This window comes from Triturus cristatus, chromosome 7 (genome assembly GCF_964204655.1).
Source record: "Triturus cristatus chromosome 7, aTriCri1.1, whole genome shotgun sequence".
NCBI lineage: Eukaryota > Metazoa > Chordata > Amphibia > Caudata > Salamandridae > Triturus > Triturus cristatus.
The window spans coordinates 1,776,186,365-1,776,208,974 of NC_140590.1; the positions used below are offsets into that span (position 1 = coordinate 1,776,186,365).

A 22,610-nucleotide genomic window follows, 5' to 3' on the forward strand; every position below is an offset into this window, starting at 1 on the left:
CTGGGAGCCAAATAATTACCAGAGGCATTACAAACAAGAGAGAAGCAGCACTCGTCTCAGACTGCACAAGTGCCCGGACCTACAAGATCACCACCAAGACCTTCACCCCCCTCCCCCCAATACCCGACGAGTATCCGGCCGACGATGTATACCGCTAATAGCGCCTGCATTAATAAATGCCAACCTGAATATAATTGTTATTAGAGTTTCCTGGCCAGATAATGTGATAGCTGCCTATCGATATGCTCGCGAACAGTTTGTGCTAATTTTGACCAGTCTCTTGTGAAATTCACGATGCGCGATGCACTGTGGTATCAGATGCGCAAATGTATTCTACTTCGCACGCACTTCGCCCTCCCAGCTCTGAGTCATGCGGAAAAATGCCTGCACTTGTGTGGTCTGAGTACAGATTCATTTTTGTAATCCTACGCAATGCGCGGTTCGTCTAAAATTAACCATGCACTAGTCTCCGGAGGTGACGCGCAGCAGAATTCTATAGCGCTTAACAGTTTTTCCCAGTTTTTATTTAGCGCGAATTCGAACCGAGGGTATTGGAGCGCGTTACATGAGCATCAGTTATATTACACAAGGAGACATTCATTTTTTTTTGTAGGCACAGGGAGAGGAAGTTATTTGCCCAGAATCACAAGATTCTATCCGACGCCGAGATTCAAACCGAATTTCCCAGTTCCGAAGTCAGCACCGCTGGAGTATCCCAACGAATCCTAGTTAGATGTGGCAGAGATTTGTTTTTTTTCAGTGTTGTGGTCTTTTCGAGGGGTTGCGAAAATGTGTGTGCACATTTAAGTCCTTCTAATGTGCAGTTCTTTATTTTTTGCAAATGGGTCACAATTATGGCAATCATAAAGTCGTTTGCAAACATTTCATTGTATTATTTCTCAAGTGTACACGACTCTGCTCTGAAAACAACTCACGTGATTACGTTCACGCAGATAGCCCAACCAGAGAAGATAAGCACATTTACAAAGATAACACAACGCTGGAAGCCGGGGCTCCGCGAGGAAGGGCCCTCCCTGGTTTGTGATTGGTGAAACAGAGTGAAGGTGTGAAAGGTGCACGCAGTACAGCTCGGCGTCACCTTCAGGATGACCCGCGACACTTATTTCGTGATTGGCCGGCAAACGCCTGTTAGTTCTGGGAGTTTTTTAGGCTGCCTTCATTGTTTGTCACTTGTGAGAGCGGCATGGTTGATTGTGGCTTGGCAGCCTGCGTGATCATTTCACGGCCGCTTTGATGTTCTCAGTGAGCCGCGCGGCCACTGAGACCATCAAAGCGGCCGCGAAAGTGCTCACCATTTGCCAGCCTGAATGTCTCCACCTCTCTCCCCCCCCCCCCCCCCCCTCCCCCCCCCCCGTGTCTCTTCACGAGCTGGAAAGGTCGGGCTTAAAGACTGCCTTTTTTAAAGCACCGTTCCTGAATGGAGGTACATAATATATTCTGCATATTATAGCACTGCATAGTACAGCACAGAATAGCAGCACCTCAGCACTATATTATTTTCTTTGGTACAGCGTAAGAATTACTCAGCTGTGGAGCTGCAAATGGATTGCCCCTTCAACAAGCATTTGCAATGCAATAGGTCTCGCATTTACACACGTTTAAGCAATTGGCAATGTAAATGGCAATGCCTTTTATTTATGTTCAAAAATCAAAAATAAAAGGCATTGTCATTTGAAATGTCAATAGCTCAAATTCGCGTAAATGCAAGACCTATTGCATTGCAAATGCTTGTTAATGATCTGTTACTGACAACACAAGTAGGCTCTGCTTGTAGCTACTATAAAGATGCAAACAAAGTGTGAAGCAATAAAAAAAATAATAATAATAATGGGAGCGATGCGGCTCGAAGGCTCGCAAAGACCTGCCACTCGGGATTAGACTAAGTGGAACTCACTTAGGGCCCATTTGGATCTCAGCAAATGGGTTACTCTGTCACATAGGATAAAATGGGATTTATATTTCGGCGGGCAGGATACCGTGCACCGAAATCTAAACAGGGCCTTAAGTCTGTATTCATGCTGAAAACAAAGTTTTCCGCAGGTCCCTTTGGACCTACATTGGACACCCCATTCCTAGGTGAGCCATCAGGTTTTCCACCTTTGTTTAAATGCAGAGTAAGCATGACAATATGTGTGAGCATGTGGGTGTTGCAGAGCGGGCGGAGATACCTCTACAGAGTCTCTGTTGAAAGAGGAAGGTCTGAGTCTGCCATATGTCAGGGTCAAACTCTGGTGGTCTCGGCCTGCTGGCAGCTTGCCAATGATGGTGCAAGTCTATGCACCAAAGACTACCATATGAGCATGCGGGGCTTTCGGAGTACACATCTGTCTCAGTGATGCGTGTTCCCTTGTAAGTTTTGCTCAGTGGGAGAAGGAATGCCTTGCGGCTCTGGGGTTCTCCAACATTGCAAGGACTCTTTTTCTTTAGTCACTCGTATCCCATCGAGTTCAGTCTTTGGATTCTAAAATTACTAAAATCCCGTAGATTGTTTTTACAATATCCACCTCTGAGGACCCCATTCATCCCCTCAGTAGGCTTCACAGGGGATGAGACGCAGAGCCAGCTGCGGAATAAGCCATAGCAGAGACCCAGCAAAATGTCATTTTGTTGTCTTGGTGCTTTTGCGCCTATAGAAATCTGGTCCGATTATGTTTTCCGTGCATGGCCCATTGGAGTTTCCCCTATGTTAGCGTAACTATGCACGATACAAGCCGCATCTGCTTTGTGCAGGTTACTATAGAAACACCTTTGTCTTTGTGCCACATTGTACTTTCATACAGAGCTTTCAGCTGTTTTCGCGTTCTGTTTTGTTCGTTCATGGGTTTTAGTCTGAACACAGCAGACCAGGTCAAACAACAATGTCCCTTGTTTCGTTCTGGTCAGGCACTAGCACCTAGACACAACACAGGAGTGCAGTTGTTTGTGAGCATATGCACCTTGTCATATAGGTATGTAAAGTAATGTAATATACATAAAGAGACTTTCTGAGAGATCACGGCTGTATCTGAGATGTAGAACGTCTACCTATTTATGCAAAGGTACGGGGTCTGCTATTAATCCCAGAGATCTTTGTTGTATAGTCATTCCACGTCTGTAGAAGGGGAGGGGGCGTTAGGCTAATCTGTCTTATAATTAGGGCTCCTGGTTTTATGGTATTTATTTTTTTGCCATTTCCGTCTGTATTTATCCATATTTATTTATTGGGCATTTTATCTGTATTTATCCACATTTATATTTCCCACAAGTAAAAGACGACGCTGCCGCTAGTATTTTTCCACATTTATTTAAATTGACAAGAAGTGTATTTGTGAGGGGGTGGGGCAAATTTTACTATTTTTGTTGGTGCATTGAAAACGACTTTTCTTTGAGAAGCTATCACCAACAGGTGTGTGTGGGGGTAAGGCAGTTCATGGGACTTTATTTCTTGTTTACTTATTTAAAAAAATGTATCTATTTAAAAATTATATAGACTGGGTAATTGTAATTTTAAGTTTGTTTTGCCATATCGGCATAATATCCAACTTAATTACCTAAACTGAAACTGCAGGCTCAATAAAACATTAATAAATCCTGTAGTGTGGGGAAAAAACTAGAGAAAATATATTGCCTTTTCTAGGCAAAGTATATATGAGATAAATAATTTTATGTAATGGTTCAGTGTGCATTTGAGATGTAATACAGTCCTGCACTGCAATGCAAGTGATCTATAGGAGGTGGAATTATACAAAAGAACTGCCTATGGTCAGAGGTGAGAAGGAAATGGTCTTCTGTGAGCAGCCAGACCTCAGTCTGTCTAGATTTTAAATATTTGATAACAATAGGTATATAATTGGGGCACTGTTAAGCCGGGCCTAAAAAGAGCATATCTGGGCTTACTAACTGCATAATGTCTTCTGTACATAGGTAAGGGTGTCATAGCATAAGCACCAACAGGGATCAGCGTGCATACTTGGGACAAGTACTGAGAACAGAATGATAATGATAGCTAGGGGTGTCCTTCCCTCAGAACACCTCATCACAGTAGCAACAAGAGACTTTGGTACTAATCCCGGCTTCCCAACTAGGCCGTTTTTCCGTGCTCCTGGGCAAGTCACTTCGGCTCCTTACCTCCCCTGAAGAAACTTAGTTAATCTATTGTAAAGGGCACATAAAAGAAATCTTTCCCTTTTAAATAATTTGGATATGGGAACTGGAGTACGGAGGAAAATAACGCTATGTCTGTCATGATGTCACCGGACCTGTAACTAATTAAACATTTGTTTTTTCAAAACTCCCCATGAGGCTGAAAGCATGCTTCGCACGTCTTAGGCACGGCGACCTTTCTCTTTCACAACACCTCCTCCCTACGTTGTGTGTGGCAGCCCGGGCTGAGACTGCTTTCCGGGTACACACACAGCCGCACCAGAGTACTTCACAGGTCTTGAAAAGACCTGTTGCTTGTTAATGAGGCTTTGATGATTTTCACCCCTTCTTAGAGCCCCTGCAGCTCCACTCTGCCACGGATGGCCGCATTGCATTCCTGGACTAGTGATGTCCCGCATTACACCTATGGTAAATTTGGCTTGGAAACCGTCGACGACACCTTCCCCCGACATCTGAAGCCACCGGGTGCGTAAAGCTTTCTCTGCCTCCACTGCAAAAAGGCATCACCCATCAGTAAGCCGTCCCTGGGGTCTGCTGACCGAACCGCAAAAAACCCTCGGTGTCACTGAGGGAGAGATTCCCCCATTCTCAACATACCAGTACTGTCACACAATGTCATCAGCCGATCCAAGCCCTGCATGATGACTCAATCTCCCCTCAGAGGAAGCAATGCAGCATCCAGCCAAACCAGCGTCCCCCAACGGACAAACAAACGTTGCATGCACGCCAAGTGGCGCTGGACGGCATTAGGACACAGAGCCCCAAGAGACGATCCGACTCCACCCGATGAAAACCCACAATACTAGCAAGCAACACCATCGCCTCACTGCAGTTGAAAACAGCATGGCGTCCTGCACCCCAATCTCATGCACTGATAGCCACCTGCTGAGTGCACCTCCATCGTTTCTACGGATGTGAAGCAGTGAGCGCAGGAGTTCACCACAACCCAATAGACATGCGTCGATTCCACAGCCTCCGAAAGACTGCATGCACCCACCAGGATACGAACCGGTGACCCAACGTCAGGCACACCATGCCCATTGGACTAAAAGGGCTTCAGCAACCCCCCATCCTGTCTGGCAGCCCGGGCTGAGACAGGTGACACACACAGCCGCACCCGAGTACTTCACAGGTCTTTAAAAGACCATTCGCTTGTTAACGAGGCTGTGTTTGAATACTGATAACACCAGAGGCGATTGCTCTGTGAACAATCACCACACCATCCGGTTTTTCAACTCTCTGCTGGAGCATGGCAGCGCCACAAAATGTGACAGTGTTTTCCCGTTTTTACATATAAATACAGACAAAGGAAAACTTGTTTTCCGTCTGTATTTATATGTAAAAATCCGTTTAAACGGAAAACCGGGAGCCCTACTTATAATATGACCGGGCTATTCAAAATATATGGTTAACGGACTATGCTGATGGTATTTTTGTTAGGCATTTGTTTTCTGATTGTGGCACGAATACTGCAGTCTAGAGCACAATAGTTTACATAAAAATTACAAATGTTCTTGTCTCTGTTATATCTTACTGTGTGATGAGTACAAGTGTGAGAACAAAAGGGTGTGTCCTGTTGCCACAATGCCTGAGAGGGTCGGGAGTGTTGTGTTCTAGGGTGTCAATTCACTTGTCTCACTAGATATGGGAAGGAGAGCAAGTGAGACACTATGGCTAGTCGGATTCAGGCTCATGGGTACTGAGGTGGTATGGTGACTCAGCCCCTACCTACTGACGTTCTATGGTCCCAACCATAGTTCTGTTCCAGAGCTGAATTCCTGCAACTCGATCTGTGGCACTTGGTATGGAGATAGGCTAAGGTAGCTACCTACCGTCACCTTAATGTAGCATCAGTCCTGCCCATAGAGTTGGGAAACTTTGCAATAGACACTGTTATTTGTCTTCCCACTACACCTGCAAGCATCTAATGCACTCGTCTTCCTATGTCTTCACAGATGCAGGTCTCTGGTTCTGCTAGGGCTGGACATCCCATCTGTGTGCTGAATCTGCCACCCTTCCACCAGTGTGGCCATGTCCTCCACGCAGATATGGAACGGGATCACAAAGAGCCTGCTGACCGTGGGTATGGTCATGCTCATCATTGGCATCATCCTGGTGACCATCCCGGGCAATGTCTTCACCATTGGAGTCTTCTTCCTGGTGGCTGGTGTCATCGGAGTAATCATCTACCTGCTGTTCACGATTGTGATGTGCTTTGCCAAGCGGCCATCAACGCCACCTTCAGCTATGGAGGCAGCAACCCAACAGAGAAGGGCACAGGAGGAGCTCCAAGAGAGGTAAGCAAGCCATATGAGCTCCTCTCCAGCCTCTTTCAGTCTGTCTTTCCTGCTCTGATATCGTTTCTCAGTCCACCATCTCCAGAGACCTGCCCCGTGTCTCACCGATGTTTGTTTACTTTCTTCTGCCAGTGCTCCTTGTAATAAAGTAAATCCACACCAGATGAAGATATGTGGTAAGAGGTATTTATTACAGCCTCAACCAACAGCCAGCATATCAACTGTCATCATAGAACCCTCACATGACAGAACCTCAGAACAAGCTGGTTCCATGCCTAGTGTTCTGGCATGGAGCCATGTTACATCATTACACTTCTTCCTCTTTACATTAGAACAAAAGTAACATGAGAACAATAAACACATTTGAACAACAAGAAAAAGAAGGTAGAAAGAACTACACAAAATCACGTAAATGCAAAGGAAACCTGCGTGTTCTGACACCCCTACAAGTACTATCAGACCTTACATCAATGTCTGAGGGAAAACGATAAGAAGTATCATCCCTCCTGTCGGCCACACCACACCCCCGAAAATGTGCTACACGACTATGATTCCAGATGCGACCATCATCCGTCTTGACAGCATTTTTAAACAGCTTAATGATAGTTTTTGGAGAGGTATATTTTGACCAATTTTGACACCCAACAGGAGCTCTGACCTTTACTTTATCTCCAACCTCAAAATTTGTAACTTTCGCATTATTCCTTCTATCAACATAAATCTTCCTTTTGTTTTGCAGAGACACTTCTTTGTCTCTCCATTCCCCAATACCATTGTTTTTCAAACCCTTCCCAGCAACCATCCAGCCAGGACACAAACAAGTATTTGGAGACCTTCCCCTGAGCAGTTCAAAAGGAGTCTTCCCCGTTGATGCATGAGGAGTGTACCTGTAGGCTGTTATACGACACTGCAGTTCTTTTCTCCAATCTAAACAGTTTACCTTTGCTAATTGTATACTCTCCTTTAAAGTCCTGTTAAATCTCTCCAAAGCACCATTTGCCTCTGGATGATATAATGCAATTTTTTTATGTTCAATTCCACATTTTACAAAATACTCCTCCATCTGAGCAGAACAGAACTGCGGACCATTGTCAGAAAGAATAGAGTTAGGAAAACTCTCTCGTTTGAACACAGATTCTAAAAAACTGATCACAGAAAGAGAAGTGATCTCTCTCACCAAACTCACCTCCACCCATCGTGAATACAAATCCAGCAACACCAACAGGTAAGGAGTCTGATGTTCTCCATGCAATGGTCCCACAATATCGATAGCTAATTCATCCCATGGACTTTTTGGTAAACTTCTACAAACCATAGGTGAATATCTTGGTTTAAGCACCTTATCACTAGTTTGACAAGGCGTACACTCCCTAACAGTACGTTCCACCATCAAATCTAATCCAGGCCACCAGAAATCCTGTCGGATGCGCTCTTTGGTTTTAGAAATGCCCATCTGCCCTTCATGAGCCATGTTCACGATGACTTCTCTCAAACTCAATGGGGGAATCATTCTTGTGCCCCTCATTAGAACCCCATCAACAACAGCTAACTCATTCGCAACTAAGGACCAAGGTTTAACCAGACTTCGAGACTTATGCTGTTTCAAAAGAGACATCACAGAACACAATTCACTATCCTTTTGCAACTCATCCCTCCATTCATCTTCCTTTACAGCCCCCAGCGTAACGTCACAAACTCTTATGCCACACTCAGCATCACACTGATCATTTTCATCCTGAGATTTATCATTCTCTACCACCTCCACCAATCTCGACAGACAGTCTGCCGTTACATTTGCCTTTCCTGGAATGTATTCAAACATGAAGTTATACTCCTGTAAGGAAATGACCCATCTCCTGATCCTCGAGGAAATTGAGTCCAAACCCTTCTTCTCAAAAATTTCTTTCAGGGGTTTATGATCAGACCTGACAACGAAAGAAGATCCCCACACGAACTTTCTGAACTTGTTTATGGCCCAGAAAATTGCCAACGCTTCCTTCTCTATAACAGAATAACCTATCTCCGCACCTTTCAAACATCTTGAAGCACAAGCTATTAGCACCTCTTGGCCCTTCCTGATCTGAAAGAGAAGAGCACCCAGCCCCTTTATACTCGCATCAGTAACAATGAAAGTGGGATTCCCAGGTACAAAAGCTTGTAAGTTTGGTGCATTCCTGAGATCATTTTTTACTTGTTTAAACTCAGCACCACACTCTTCCGTCCAAACAAACTCTGCATTCTTACACATCAACTTCCTTAGATTTACTGTCTTATCTGCAAAATTTCGTATAAATTTGTTATAAAATTCTGCCATACCTAAGAATGAAGAAACCTCATCTTTTGTACACGGTTCTTTTAACATTTCAATAGTGTCCACCAAATCCTTTTTTGGACTTACCCCCTGCCGTGAAATATGATGACCCAAATAGTCCAGTTCAGTGACTCCAAATTTACATTTACTTCGCCTAAGAGATAGCCCAGCATCAAGCATCCTTTTAAGCACAGCATGTACCCTCTCATCATGTTCTCTCACGTCTCTCCCACATATTAATACATCATCCTGGTAGCACTTTACGCCTGAAATTCCTTTAAAAAGATCTTCCATAATCCTCTGGAATACAGAGGCCGCAGAAACAAGCCCAAACGGCATACGCAAAAACTTGAAGGCCCCCATTGGCGTAATGAAAGCTGTTAATTCTTGACACTCTTTACTCAACGGAACCTGATGGTATGCTGATGCCATATCCAGAGTGGTAAAATAACCAGCACCATCCAACGATGATACTAATTCCTCAATATTGGGAAGTGGGAACTTGTCAACCACTACTTCTTTATTTAAGGCACGAAGATCCACACATAAACGGATTTCATTATTTGGTTTACGTGCCACAACAATGGGAGCTAACCACTCCGTTGCCTCTACAGGCTGTATAACACCAGTGGACAACAATGTATCTATCTCTTTTTGTACAGCATCTTGGATACAAATGGGAATACACTCCTCACACTCCACACTATTTGTTGTTGACCCAGACTGTCATGGTGTGACTCCGCTTATACCTTCAGCACTCCCTTCCACCTGACTCTGCTGTGTCTGAATTGTGGTTTGACCCTATGTTTATACCCTTTTGCTACTCTCCCATCTCCCTGTCCTTCGCTTCTTCTCTTGCCCAGACTTCCATCAACTGATTCCATTCATGTACCTACCCGTCGCCTTCTGCTACTCCTTTCCTGCTCTTCGCTCTAATTTCTCCACCTTACTTCTTTAATTTACTCCTTTTTAAGCATTGTCTTCGGTTCTCCCTCTTTCTCGAATGTTATGCTTACCTTGACTCGCATAGTATTCCCAGAACATCCCTATCTCCCACTTTCCAGAACCAATGTAAAAGGCTGTCCATGATGGGGAAATACCGGTCCATATGTCCATGGGAGGCTGTGGGCAGTGATGTAAATATACTGAGTGGATGAGGAAGAGCAGGTGATTGGGAAGCTGGGATTGTGGGGAGGACGCCACTGGAGCAAGGCCAATGTTCCTCTGTGGTGTAAGTGGACAGATTAACTAAGAAAGGTAATGTAAGCTAATCCATCTTTAGCACTCTGAGAACTTCTTAGTCCATAAATCCACTCTGGCTAGTCACCCACAACACTGCGATGCTTCTCAGGTAGACCACGCTGCAATCAGCCTTCTTCCAGCCAAGTACTTCCGTGTGGTTTGGTACCCATTCATCGGCGCACTTCAACACTTCCTCAGGGGTATGTAGTGCTATATAAATGCATTCAAATATCAAAGTGCTTTTAGATAGATGGCCTCCACGGATGAGGCCAAACCCCCTGAGTTAGGGTTGTGTGCTCCTATGAGGAGATCTTACTCACTGCGGCACTGGAAGTGCAATCTGAGTCCAGTGTGTGGGATTTTGCTGTACAGTATTCGGTCAGTCCCTTCAGGTCACTGTCAGGGTATGTCACATCATCTAACTTAAACACATCACGTCTACCCATGTATGTATCTATGTATTATAAGTAAAAATGTGTGTATATATATAAAAAATAAATGAAATAAAAAAAGCAGGCATTTTCCATCCATGCTCCCAGGATCTGGAACATCCTCGTATTCATAAGGACTGCCAAAACACTGCTCCAAATTAGGAAACAGTTGAAGATTCACTTCTTTAAAGAACATCACATCTCAACCGTCCTCTCCTACGACTTGTTGACTTTTTGCCTATTTTTGACCATGTACAGCACCCTGCTGTCCTTTGGCTAAGTTCACACTATAGATATACAATATACATAAATACATACCGTAAGAACCCCCCCCCCCCCACACACACACACACACACACACACACACACACACCTTTTGTCAATTTGGACAACTAGTCACTGTTTTTTTTTATTCTGACAGTGCACAGAAGCCTACTACCCTGGTGCCAGTGCCAGTCTCTCTCCCTAAAACTCATACATGTGAACTGGCAACCTCCAATGGGCAAGAAAACCACCCTATTTGTCCCTAGTATATGGTACCAGTGGTACCCAGGGCATTGATGTTAAAGGGGTCACCAGGGTCTGAAGCACTGTTTATCCCACTCTGAATGACCCAAGTACACAGATGACAGCAGGCCTGCAATTGCAGACTGCAGGAGCGGTGCAAACTGCTCCAATTCGACTTTCCCCTTGCCATGAGTGGCAAAGTCATTGCACTATTTTTAATATAGGTCAGTCACCTCTAAGGATGTCGTGCTGAGCCCAGGAGGCAGGGTGCATTATATTAAAGGTGTGGATATCCAAGTGCAAGTTTGTGTCCCTATAGTAGCCCTTTTTCATTAAGTACTACTACAAATGATCAGTGGCCGTAGGATGACATGGACTGGCACCTGGGCAAATCCATTATGGTACCACCAAAATGTAATGTTTGGTATCCAACAATTTACCTCCTCACCTGTGGCACGATTCCCATGCCAGAGGCAATGTGGCATACACCCAGGAGGCTATCTTAGAGGTTGGCCACCTGGTTGCCCCACCCTTTCCTGTGCTCTGGCTGGCAGCCGACAGCTGCTGCCACAAACACAGGAACCTGCCCTCCTGCCAAGAGGTGTGAACTGTCCCAGGAGTCACAATGGCCTGTACGGAAATGAGGTGACACCTCCCTCCCTGACAGGATAGCTAGTGAAGTGGCACATTAGGGTTGTGAGTTTCAAAGCTTACACCACCTGTGATGTACATCTAGGCTGTCTTCTACATTTACACATGGGAAAATGATGTAGTCCAGATGTGTAAACCCCCAGAAGGCTAGCCACACCTCGGGTGCGCTACCTGGTCTGTACAGCAAAGGAAGGGTTCTGACATTTTTAAAAGTGGCAGAATGGAGGGTTCTGGGTCGAAAAGGGGGCACCCCCGTATGTGCTCAAATCGGAAGCAGATTAGCCTCTGGGGCTAGTAGAGGTTTGAGTCCAAGTGGCCAATGGGCTAACACCCATAAATCTAGGATTTAAGGGACACCCCTGACACCAGAACCTCAGTTCTGATCTGACTTGCAGGAGGACAAACGGGGCCTGCAAAAAGCAAAGGCATGATACTCTGCACCTGTGGCATCCTTCCTAGAACTGCTGGATTGGCACTTGTCCTGCACCAAAGACTGGTTTCCCCCATACAGAGGGACTCTTTTGAAGGCCAGAGTCAGCTGCAGACTCCACTGGACTAGTGGGACTAGTCACCTGCACACCGCAGGTAAAAACAGGACACCGAAACCAAACCATCACTGGCCATCGGGCCCTCCAAGGGATTGCCCAAAAGTATATGGTCCAGTGCATTATGGGAAATGTAGTCCTGGCCTCCAGCAAGTTTCAGGAGGCTACCATTTTCCCCTGGACCTCCAGATGTTGAAAACTTTCTGCTGACCTTACCACAGCCAATGCTTGTTGATCTTTAGTCCGGCAGCCTCTACAGTTACACGATGGGGCACCTCAAAGGAGTTCCAGTAAATAATTAATCCAATGTTCACAATGTCTTAGTTATTGACATTTTGCACCTGGTTCCCCACCAGCACCATGTAACTAGCTCCTCCGCGGCTCCCGCTTCAGCACCACGGACAGCCAGAACAACTCTCTGCACCTGGGCTTCTTGTGCCAGGCAAAATTGAATTGACTGTCGTGGCTTGGTCCTGGGACCCGCATCACTTTAACCCTCCTTGGGTTCCACACAGCTCGATCTGCAAGAAACTGATTGTCCGAGCATTCCACCACAATAAGGGAGAACCCCAAAGTTGGAACTGGTGAGGCCTCTCCTGATCCCAAGAGCGAGTGACCCGGACAGAATTATGTGAGGCCCTGTAATAGGTCAGCAAGTTTTCCGTACATCCTTTCTTGCTGGCTAGTCAGGAAAACTCACCCAGGGATAGGTTGAGTCTCCTGGATGTGTTGTCTGGGGGGCGAGAAGGGGGCGTGTGGGCATTGTGGGCGGGGGGGTGCATGGGTTGTGTAGGAAAACAGGCCTTCTTGCAGATGGCCCCCACTTTTGACGCCTATTTGGACTACTAAATAATGGTTTTAGGCTCTGACAGTGCACTGAAGCCTGCTAACCCGGCCCCAGTACCAATGCTCTCTCCCTAAAACTGATACATGTGAATTGGCAAGGATGTTAAACCCCTCATAAGGCCCTAGTATATGGTACCAGTGGTATACAGGGAATGAAAAGTAAAGGTGTCATCAGGGCCTGAATCACTGTTTGTGCCACCCTGAGTGGCCCTAGTAAACTGATGACAGCAGTCCTGCCCTTGCAGATTGCGGGAGCCGTGCCAAATGCTCTAATCCGATTTTGCCCTCACCATGATCAGCAAGGCCACAGCACTACTTTTACATTTACACCATTTACGCCTAAGGAAGACCGCCTGAGCCCAGGAGGCAGGGTGTGTGTTATATTGGAGGTGAGGACATTTAAGTGCAAACTTATGTCTTTATAGTACCCTTTTCCATTAAGGGTTACTGTAAGTGATCGTCCGTCCATTGGATAACACGTGCTTGCACCCGGACAACTTCTGGGTTGCCATCTCCATTAGGGTACCTCCAAAATATGTCCTGTTCGGTATCAATCAATTTGCCTCCTCACTCTTGACAAGATTCTCATGCCATAAAATGAGCCTAGCTCAAACAAAAAGCTGCTTCAGAAAACTAAACAAGATTACTATACAAAAAAAATAAATACAGCTAAATTCTACAAAAAAAATGTTCAAAACTGTAACTGAACTAGCACACCCAGCTTCACTACCTATTCTGGCGAGCCAGGAACTATGTGAGAATATAGCAAAATGATTTTTCAACAAAGTTGAGGTTATTTTTTCAACCTTTGCTGGAACAAGAGTTAGAGTACCAGCAGACACAGCAGCTCCAAACTCAGGAACCAATGCTTCACCACAATTTGATAATTTCGCCCGAGATACAGTTACAAACACCTGGGATTTACTTTTGACTACGAAATCAGGTTCTCAATATGATCCACGTCCAACGTCAATATTCCAACTTGCACCTGAGCCTGTCACTACAACTCTGACTTCAATTATAAATGCTATGTTCAGAGAAGGGTACTTCCCTAAAGTATGGAAAAAAGCATCCATTCTGCCGCTTCTCAAAAAATCTAGTCTTGACCCCAAAGACCCTAGTAACTTTAGGCCCATTTCTAGACTCCCACTTCCAACAAAATCACTGAGAAAATTATGAACTCTCAACTCAGTTTGTTCCTAGAAGAGGCTCTGGTGCTGGATCCCACCCAATATGGCTTCCGGAGGGGTCACAGTACGGAGACAGCTCTTCTCAAATCCATGGAAGACGTTAGTCCTACTCGACCAGGGAGGAAAAGCGGCCATGATAATGTTGGACCTCTCAGCGGCGTTGATACGGTCCATCATGCTTTGCTGATGGACCGGCTGCATGAGATTGGGGTCCAAGGTACTGCCTGGAAACTACTTAAATCTTTTCTATCCAATAGATTGTTTCCCTTGGCAATTTTACTGCAAAACCATTCACTCTGCCCTGTGGAGTTCCTCAGGGACCATCGAGGAACCCGACGCTTTTTAATATATATGTGTCATCTTTGGCTGCCCTGATTGAATCCTTTGATTTTAAGTGGACGACATACGCCGATGATACCCAAATTGTGGTCTCTGTTTTACCAGACAGGCAACAGGAAACCGCACACCAATTCCGTGATTGCATGTCAGCAATAGTGGTCTGGATGGCTCAAAACTGCCTAAAACTTAATTCCAATAAAACGGAGGTGGTCCTATTCAGAAATGATCTCAACTTTTGGACCCCAGCATGGTGGCCGGATACACTGGGCCCTTTACCTATTCCCATTAATAAGGTTAAAAACCTGGGAGTTTACCTAGGTAACAAACTTCGCTTCAGGGAGCAAGTAAATGCAGTAGTGTCATTGGTTTAATTTACTCAAATCCTGTAAGATAATCTTGCAGTTTCTGCCTAAAGACTGCCAACAGACAGTCATCACGGCTTTAGCCATGTCGAAACTAGACTACTGCAACAGTTTGTACCTTAGTATACAAGAAGGGCTCATGAATAAACTGCAGCTTCTGCAGAATGCCGCTGCCAGACTGCTCACCAGAATGCCAAAAAATGCCTCAATCTTGGCAGAGATTGGAAGGCTTCACTGGCAGCCAGTTAAGAAACCTGTACAGTTCAAGGCGCTATGTATGGTATATAAAGCCCTCCTAGGAACTGGACCTAATCATTTAAAAATGCTATTTCAATGGTACACTTCCTCGAGAGCACTACGCTCGGCAAAAGCAAAATCGGTGTCTTTACCCCTGGTAAAGAAAGCCAACTGGGGCGGCAGAAGATTTGGGGTAGGTGGTGCCAAGGCACGGAATGGTCGAACGTTGCACCTCAGATGCATGACTAATCTACTTGCATTGAGGAAAGCCCTCAAAAACGTGGCTTTTTACCAGTTAACATCTGTTTCTGTCCACCAAGAAGGGTCTCAGTAGGACTTCAGTCAGCGCCAGGACACCTTCGGGTAACAGTTGCGCTTTAGAAGTAACAATAACATCACAAAGCACACTGGCCGTAGACACTGTGCATTAATGGTTAGGTCAGATTTTCCATTAAAAAGGCGTGTTTGGTTTTCATAAACTTCACAAAACTCTCCAATAAAAAAATATCTGATTACAGTTTTGCGAGACAGGTTTCACTAAGTGGAGGTTAAACAAGTGACGTTTCCCATTTTAATTCCCTCCGGATTCTTTGCATCCTGTGCATTGCATCTGGTGTGTGTGTTATGCTCTGCATGGAGGTGTAAAATACGGATCGTGATCCGAACCAGAAGTTGAGAATTTCAGTGATATCTCAATTTTGCTTTGCAAGGATAACTTCACTTTGACTTTTTGTTTTTAGTGAAACTTTTTACATTAGTTTGGCCAATGCATTTCTTTCTATAAATTCAACTAAAAGGGCTGTTTCATGGGCAAATTATGACTAATACACAATATTGCCCATTTATACAGCACACACTGCAAATCAACTTGTACTATTTACTCATGAGCATTATTACTCAGCTCAACGATGCTCGTTTTATGAACCTGTGTGAGATAAAAGCCTGAGCATGTCGAGAGGAGTCTGTGGCACAGGTTGTTGTCCCCTTCTAGCGCGGCATGGGTGGCACTGTGCCAATCCTAGGCTTAGAAACTCTGCTAGAGAAACAGACATTTGAGATGAGCAGGTTGAGTGTCGCTGGTGTTCTAGTGTGATCCGTATGCTCCACCTAAACCTTGGAACTACCCAGAGATCCCTGCTTCCTTTTTTTGCATAATGTATGCAACACTCTAAGCCTGAAAGGGTACTATATGTATGTGAGTGTATATATGTAATTAATATATATATATATATATATGCGCAAACATATGTGTATACACATGCGTGTACACAAAGTAAATCTGTGGAATGGCAAGAGCATTACATGAATTACTTCCCAATGTCAAAATTTCATCTGGATTTTTCACAGCCTTTATGTCTTGCTCTTTATTGTCAATCATTCTCTTTATTTTCAATTATGAGTTTAATCTGCATAAAGATAGTGTATTCTGTCTGTTATCTCACAAACTGCATCCTAACTTTTCCTGTTTTTTTTTTTTTTTACTGCAGTAATGCTGTTGCATATGACGTCCCGACATATGAAGAAGTGGTGGACCCCAGATACCTGCAGCACCCTATTGAGATCTGGACTGTGGGGCTCAGGCCTGGTCAGAGCCCCCTCGCCGCCGAGCTGAGCGAGCCCCCTCCTTACAGTGTAATAGACTTGGAGCCTAGAGTGCCAGCTACTTTGCCCCCTGACATACGGGAGGCGGAGTATGCAGATGTTAGGAGCCCGGCAGCAGTGAACTCAACCGCTAACCATGGTGGAAACCAAGCAACGCACTCTGGTATCGTAGGAGGTCCAAGGGTTATGATGCCCCACCAGCTGCGAAGGATCAGCTCGGACATCCACGAAATCTTAGCACTGAAGGACGTGTCAATGCACCTGGAACCACTGACTCCTCCCCCGTCATACCTTGAAACTGAAGAACACCCGTTAGCGGAAGGACATTTCCAACCTGTGGAATAGGACTTTAGTGTGGCCTAAAGAGTGCAAGGTTGATGCAAGACCAGCGCGCCAACACTGCGGCCCCTCGAAGGGGCTGCATATGTGTGTCCGCTGAAGCAGGAAATAGTCACTATGCAAATTGTCCTTCTGGGTGTGGGAACGTGACCTGGACTTGTCGTTCCCAACAATGGGTGATGGTGACTGCACCTGCGCACTTCAGAAGGTTGTCGGTCAAAGGGAGGCTTCACCAACCCTACTGGGACGGTGGAGGTGTTGCCTGAGCCAAAATACAGTAAATGCAACAATAGGTGGTTCGCATCTGTTCAAAGCGCTGTCGAAGGCGCGTCTGTCTCTAACTGCAGTAATTGTCATCTCACACAGGTTGGGTTTCCAGAGCTGTGCCCCGACCTGGGACTGCAGGCACCTTGGAGGGTCAGCTGGCTGAAGGGGTCCATGAAGGAATGTACACATTCAGTAGGGAGAGGTCCCACAGGCATGAGCTGCACTCTCAATGTATCCTCGTGACTGAGACAGCAGCTCTGTACTCCTGAATGAACGCGCGAGACTGGCGCATTATAAGGTCAATCGCAGTCCATTGCAATGGACGTCTTGTACAGGCACATCTTAGGTTACCATATCCCAAACCATTCCCCCTTCAAACCTCAGAACTATCCTTGTAGCTACCTAGACATGCTTAACTTCCTCGATGGACACATGGCCAGCGCTCTGATACTGCCCACAGCAGAGCTATCCCCCAAGGTGCACTGATCACTTATGACGAGCATTACACAGGACGGATCAGAGGACATGCCAAACACAGCAGAACTATCTCCCAAGGTTCAGTATTCGGTAAGATCGAGCATTGCTCTGCAAGGGTTTTAAATGGTCATGTCATACACAGCAGAGCTATCCCTCCAGGATAAAAATTAGGTATAGTTGTGCATTAGGCAGCAAGGATTCCAAGAGTCCTTGCCGTACACAGCAGAGCTATCCCTCAAGGGTGTAGATTCGGTATAGTTGTGCCTTAGGCAGCAAGGATTCCAAGAGTCCTTGCCGTACACAGCAGAGCTATCCCTCAAGGGTGTAGATTCGGTATAGTTGTGCCTTAGGCAGCAAGGATTCCAAGAGTCCTTGCCGTACACAGCAGAGCTATCCCTCAAGGGTGTAGATTAGGTATAGTTGTGCATTAGGCCGCAAGGATTCCAAGAGTCCTTGCCGTACACAGCAGAGCTATCCCTCAAGGGTGTAGATTAGGTATAGTTGTGCATTAAGCAGCAAGGATTCCAAGAGTCCTTGCCATACACAGCAGAGCTATCCTCCAAGGTGCACTGATCAGGTGCGCTCAAGCATTAGACCGTAAGGGTTCAAAGAGGCCTTGCCATACACAGCAGAGCTATCCCCCAAGGTGCACTGATGGGTAATATCAAGCATTACACAGCAAAGATTCAAAGAGGACATGGCAAACACAGCAGAGCTATCTCCCAAGGTGCACTGATGGCTAAGCTCAAGCACTGCACTGCAAGGGTGCTAAAGGGTCATGCCATACACAGCAGAGCTATCCCTCAAGGATACAGATCAGGTCTCGTCTAGCATTACCAGGCAAGGGTTCAAAGCAGACATGCCAAACACAGCAGAGCTATCCCTCAAGGGTACAGTTTGGGTATGGTTATGCATTAGGAGCAAAGGATTCCAAGAGGCCTTACCATACACAGCAGAGCTATCTCCCAAGGTGCACTGATCAGATGCGCTCAAGCATTGGACAGCAAGGGTTCAAAGAGGCTTTGCCGTACACAGCAGAGCTATCCCCCAAGGTGCACTGATGAGTAATATCAAGCATTACACAGGAAGGATCGTAGAGAACACGCCAAACACAGCAGAGCTATCTCCCAAGGTGCAATATTGGGTAAGATCAAGAATTGCACTGCAAGGACTAAAGAGGACGTGCCAAACAGAGCAGAGCTATCCCCCAGGTGCAGTATTAAGTAAGATCAAGCATTGCACTGCAGGGTTCTGAAGGGTCATGTCCTACACAGCAGAGCTATCCCTCAAGGTGCAATGATGGGTAAATCAAACATTGAACTGCAAGGATTAAAGAGGGTATGCCAGACACAGCAGAGCTATCCCTCAAGGGTGTAGATTAGGTATGGTTGTGCATTGGGCAGCATTGATATTCCAAGAGGCCTTACCATACACAGCAGAGCTATCCTCCAAGGTGCACTGATCAGGTGCGCTCAAGGTGCAGTATTAGGTAAGATCAAGCATTGTACTGCAAGGGTTCTAAAGGGTAATGTCCTACACAGCAGAGCTATCCCTCAAGGTGCAATGATGGGTAAGACCAAGCATTGAACTGCAAGGATTAAAGAGGGTATGCCAAACACAGCAGAGCTATCCCCCAAGGGTGTAGATTAGGTTTGGTTGTGCATTGGGCAGCATTGATTCCAAGAGGCCTCACCATACACAGCAGAGCTATCCTCCAAGGTGCACTGATCAGGTGCGCTCAAGGTGCAGTATTAGGTAAGATCAAGCATTGTACTGCAAGGGTTCTAAAGGGTCATGTCCTACACAGCAGAGCTATCCCTCAAGGTGCAATGATGGGTAAGACCAAGCATTGAACTGCAAGGATTAAAGAGGGTATGCCAAACACAGCAGAGCTATCCCCCAAGGGTGTAGATTAGGTTTGGTTGTGCATTGGGCAGCATTGATTCCAAGAGGCCTCACCATACACAGCAGAGCTATCCTCCAAGGTGCACTGATCAGGTGCGCTCAAGGTGCAGTATATGGTAAGATCAAGCATTGCACTCCAAGGGTCCTAAAGGGTCATGCCATACACAGCAGAGCTATCACTCAAGGATACAGATCAGGTATGCATTAAACAGGGCTGCCTCAAGCTCTGGATCTATCACACACACTACATGGAACGACATGACTGACGAGCCCGGCTTCGTGCAGTCGTGACCTTCCTGCGGAAGTCCATGGACACCAGCCCTTGGGTTACACACACCTGTGATATCTGTAGTGTGCATCTGATGCCATGTACTGCACACAGACTCTAGGCACCCTGTCACCGTGTGCACTACCACAGAAAACCAGGCACAGACATGGTGCCCTACTTTGTTGCTTGTGCAGCAGGGATTTGAGCATGCGCAGTTTCATCCATTCCGTTTCGCAAAAAGATTTCTGAATATGTGCAAAAAAGGACTGCATAGTGGAACCACTCGAACGTATAGTGCACAAGTGCATTTTATAGATTATATAGTGCACATATAGTCCATAAGTACTATTTACAGTTTTTATAGTGCCCATATAGTGCAAAGTACTGTTTGTAGATTTTATAGTACACCTATAGTTCACAAGTACTTTTTATAGCTAGTTTTAAATGTGTGATAAAGTGTTTAATAAATTCTGGTCCAAGAATAAAATGGGGAAAGTTCATTTTGCACTGATTTAGTTTGTAATAAAAAAGGGAAAAACTGATTCTGTCTCACTTAGTCTAATTTTTCACATTTGAAAACTGGAAAAAAGCATGTTGTACGGTTCCTATCATGTGGACACAGCAGAAGGAATACAATACTCAGGATATGAACATGCTCTGCTATACAAGCAGCACAATAGTGCAAAGGGATTGGCACAGGATTTTGCACAGGTGCAAAGTAAAGTGCCTCAGACAATACATTTGATTCTTTGTCATGTAGACCCCTAAATTAAACAGGAGGAATGTCTTCACGTTACACAAATGTCAACGGTGCTGCTGTAAGAAAGCAGAGAAAATACACCCCCCCTCCTCTCCCCCCACCACAGATGCTGACTGAAAATCCCAATGTGTGAAGTAATAGATGATTTACAGCAGGCTGGGGTTGTGTCTGAGACAGCAGCACTATCTCTCCAGTGACTGCACAGTTCACGCCTAGAGGGCCCCTCCAGTCAAGAGCTCAAGGCACTGCTCCAGAGCATCCCTGCTGGGGTCTTGTACAGAAAAGGCATTGCAGAACCGTTCATCACAGAACCGTTCATCACATTCAAAACCTCACACTTGCTCTCTCGTCATTGGGATCACAAGTTCTACCCAGATATCCCACTTCCTCATTAACTTGGAAAGTGAACTTTCCAGACTCCCTCACACACAGATGATGGTCCTCAGAGTAACAGAACCTTACATGGGCAGTACAACTGTCCTCCGGTTTCACTGACTCTACGCGCGCATGCCACATAACATCCAGCCGTCCCACATTTTCCGCACTCTGCCAGTGCATGCTGTGAGAAACACTGCTAGACTCACAGTTCACGCCTGAGGCAGCAGCTCTTTTTCCAGATCCAGTCCATCCTAAAACTAAGACGCGATCAGGTCTTTGACCCAATGTTCCTACCAAAGTAGCAGGTCCACCTTGGAACATGAGCCGGGAGACATTTTAACTGATTCTAGAGATTGCTGATGGACCGGAGTACCTTAGCATACCGAACCGAATGCCTGCGCCCACTTGAAGTTGTTACCAAAAAGGGTAAACCCAATCTAAGTCAGCGGGACCTGGGTATGAGACAGTACATTATGGGATGGGTCCCAGTTATTTACCATATATAAACCATGAAAAACATATAAAACACACATGTTGGTAAATTCAAGAGTTCAATGTTATTTTATCACACTGAACATAGGATTATATCGTCACGCATTAGTATAAATATGTGCCCGAAAGGAAAAAGGTGGGGGAGGAGGGGTGTTTTCAGGAAATTGAGGGTGTGATGATTGAAGTGAAGGTAAAAAGAGTATAAAGAAAAGGTCAAGTGCAAATCTCATAGTTCTTGACATGAGACTAACAAAGGCTCAACCTAAAGGGAAACATCCTTTACATCGCGATGATTATACCGCGATGCATTTAGAACGCTGCCATTACAACGCAAGCGTTACATCGACTTGCACTGGAGGGTGCTTTAACCTAAGGAATAGTAAGATTTACTATTCCAACACCATCCATACTGTACGTAGACTGGCGTTGGAATAGTAAATCTTACTTACCCCTAAGTCCAGCACCTGCCAGCGCAAGTCGTTGTAAAAACTGCGATGTTACATACCGCGTTGTATAAACTGCGATGTTACATACCGCGATCATTTTGATCGCGTTGTAACATCACATATTCAACCTAAAGCCACATAAATCAAAATAATATCTACATATATGCGTAGCCATGCTCAGAAATCAAATAACCGTGCAGAATTGCTGTTGATTAAGCTGGCGAGCAATATAGATGTTGACGTTTCGACCCCAAATATACTGTAGGTTTCTTAATTCCTTACGGGGGGGTCTTCCTCATGACTGACGGGAAAGGGAAGGTGGGGCACCAAGGAATATCCCAGAACCGGGATGAGCAAGGGTTAGATGGGCGCGTAGGCTCCAGAAGGTAGGGAAGACTGCACTCTGGCAGGATGAATCACCAACTTGTCCCTCCCAAATATGTCTCTATAAAGCCACATTAATTGGCAGGATCTTGAGACATACACGGAAAACCGAGAGGTACCTTAGAATGTTAGAGAAATGAGTTGCCGTCCGCTCTGTCTGAAATCAGAGC

The 22,610-nt window shown here is 45.5% G+C and overlaps 1 protein-coding gene across 2 annotated transcripts in view; it reads left to right on the forward strand.

Moving 5' to 3' along the window:
- Window positions 1-20,522, forward strand: part of TMEM139 (transmembrane protein 139) — a 144,169-nt gene extending 123,647 nt beyond the window's left edge. For both annotated transcript variants that reach the window (XM_085620064.1, XM_085620065.1), the window contains exons 2-3: window positions 6,120-6,461; window positions 16,610-20,522. In XM_085620064.1, coding sequence (XP_085476190.1) covers window positions 6,196-6,461; window positions 16,610-17,069 — 726 coding nt within the window. In that variant the 5' untranslated portion in view covers window positions 6,120-6,195 and the 3' untranslated portion in view covers window positions 17,070-20,522. The remainder of the gene's footprint in view (window positions 1-6,119; window positions 6,462-16,609) is intronic.
- Window positions 20,523-22,610: the final 2,088 nt, after the last annotated feature.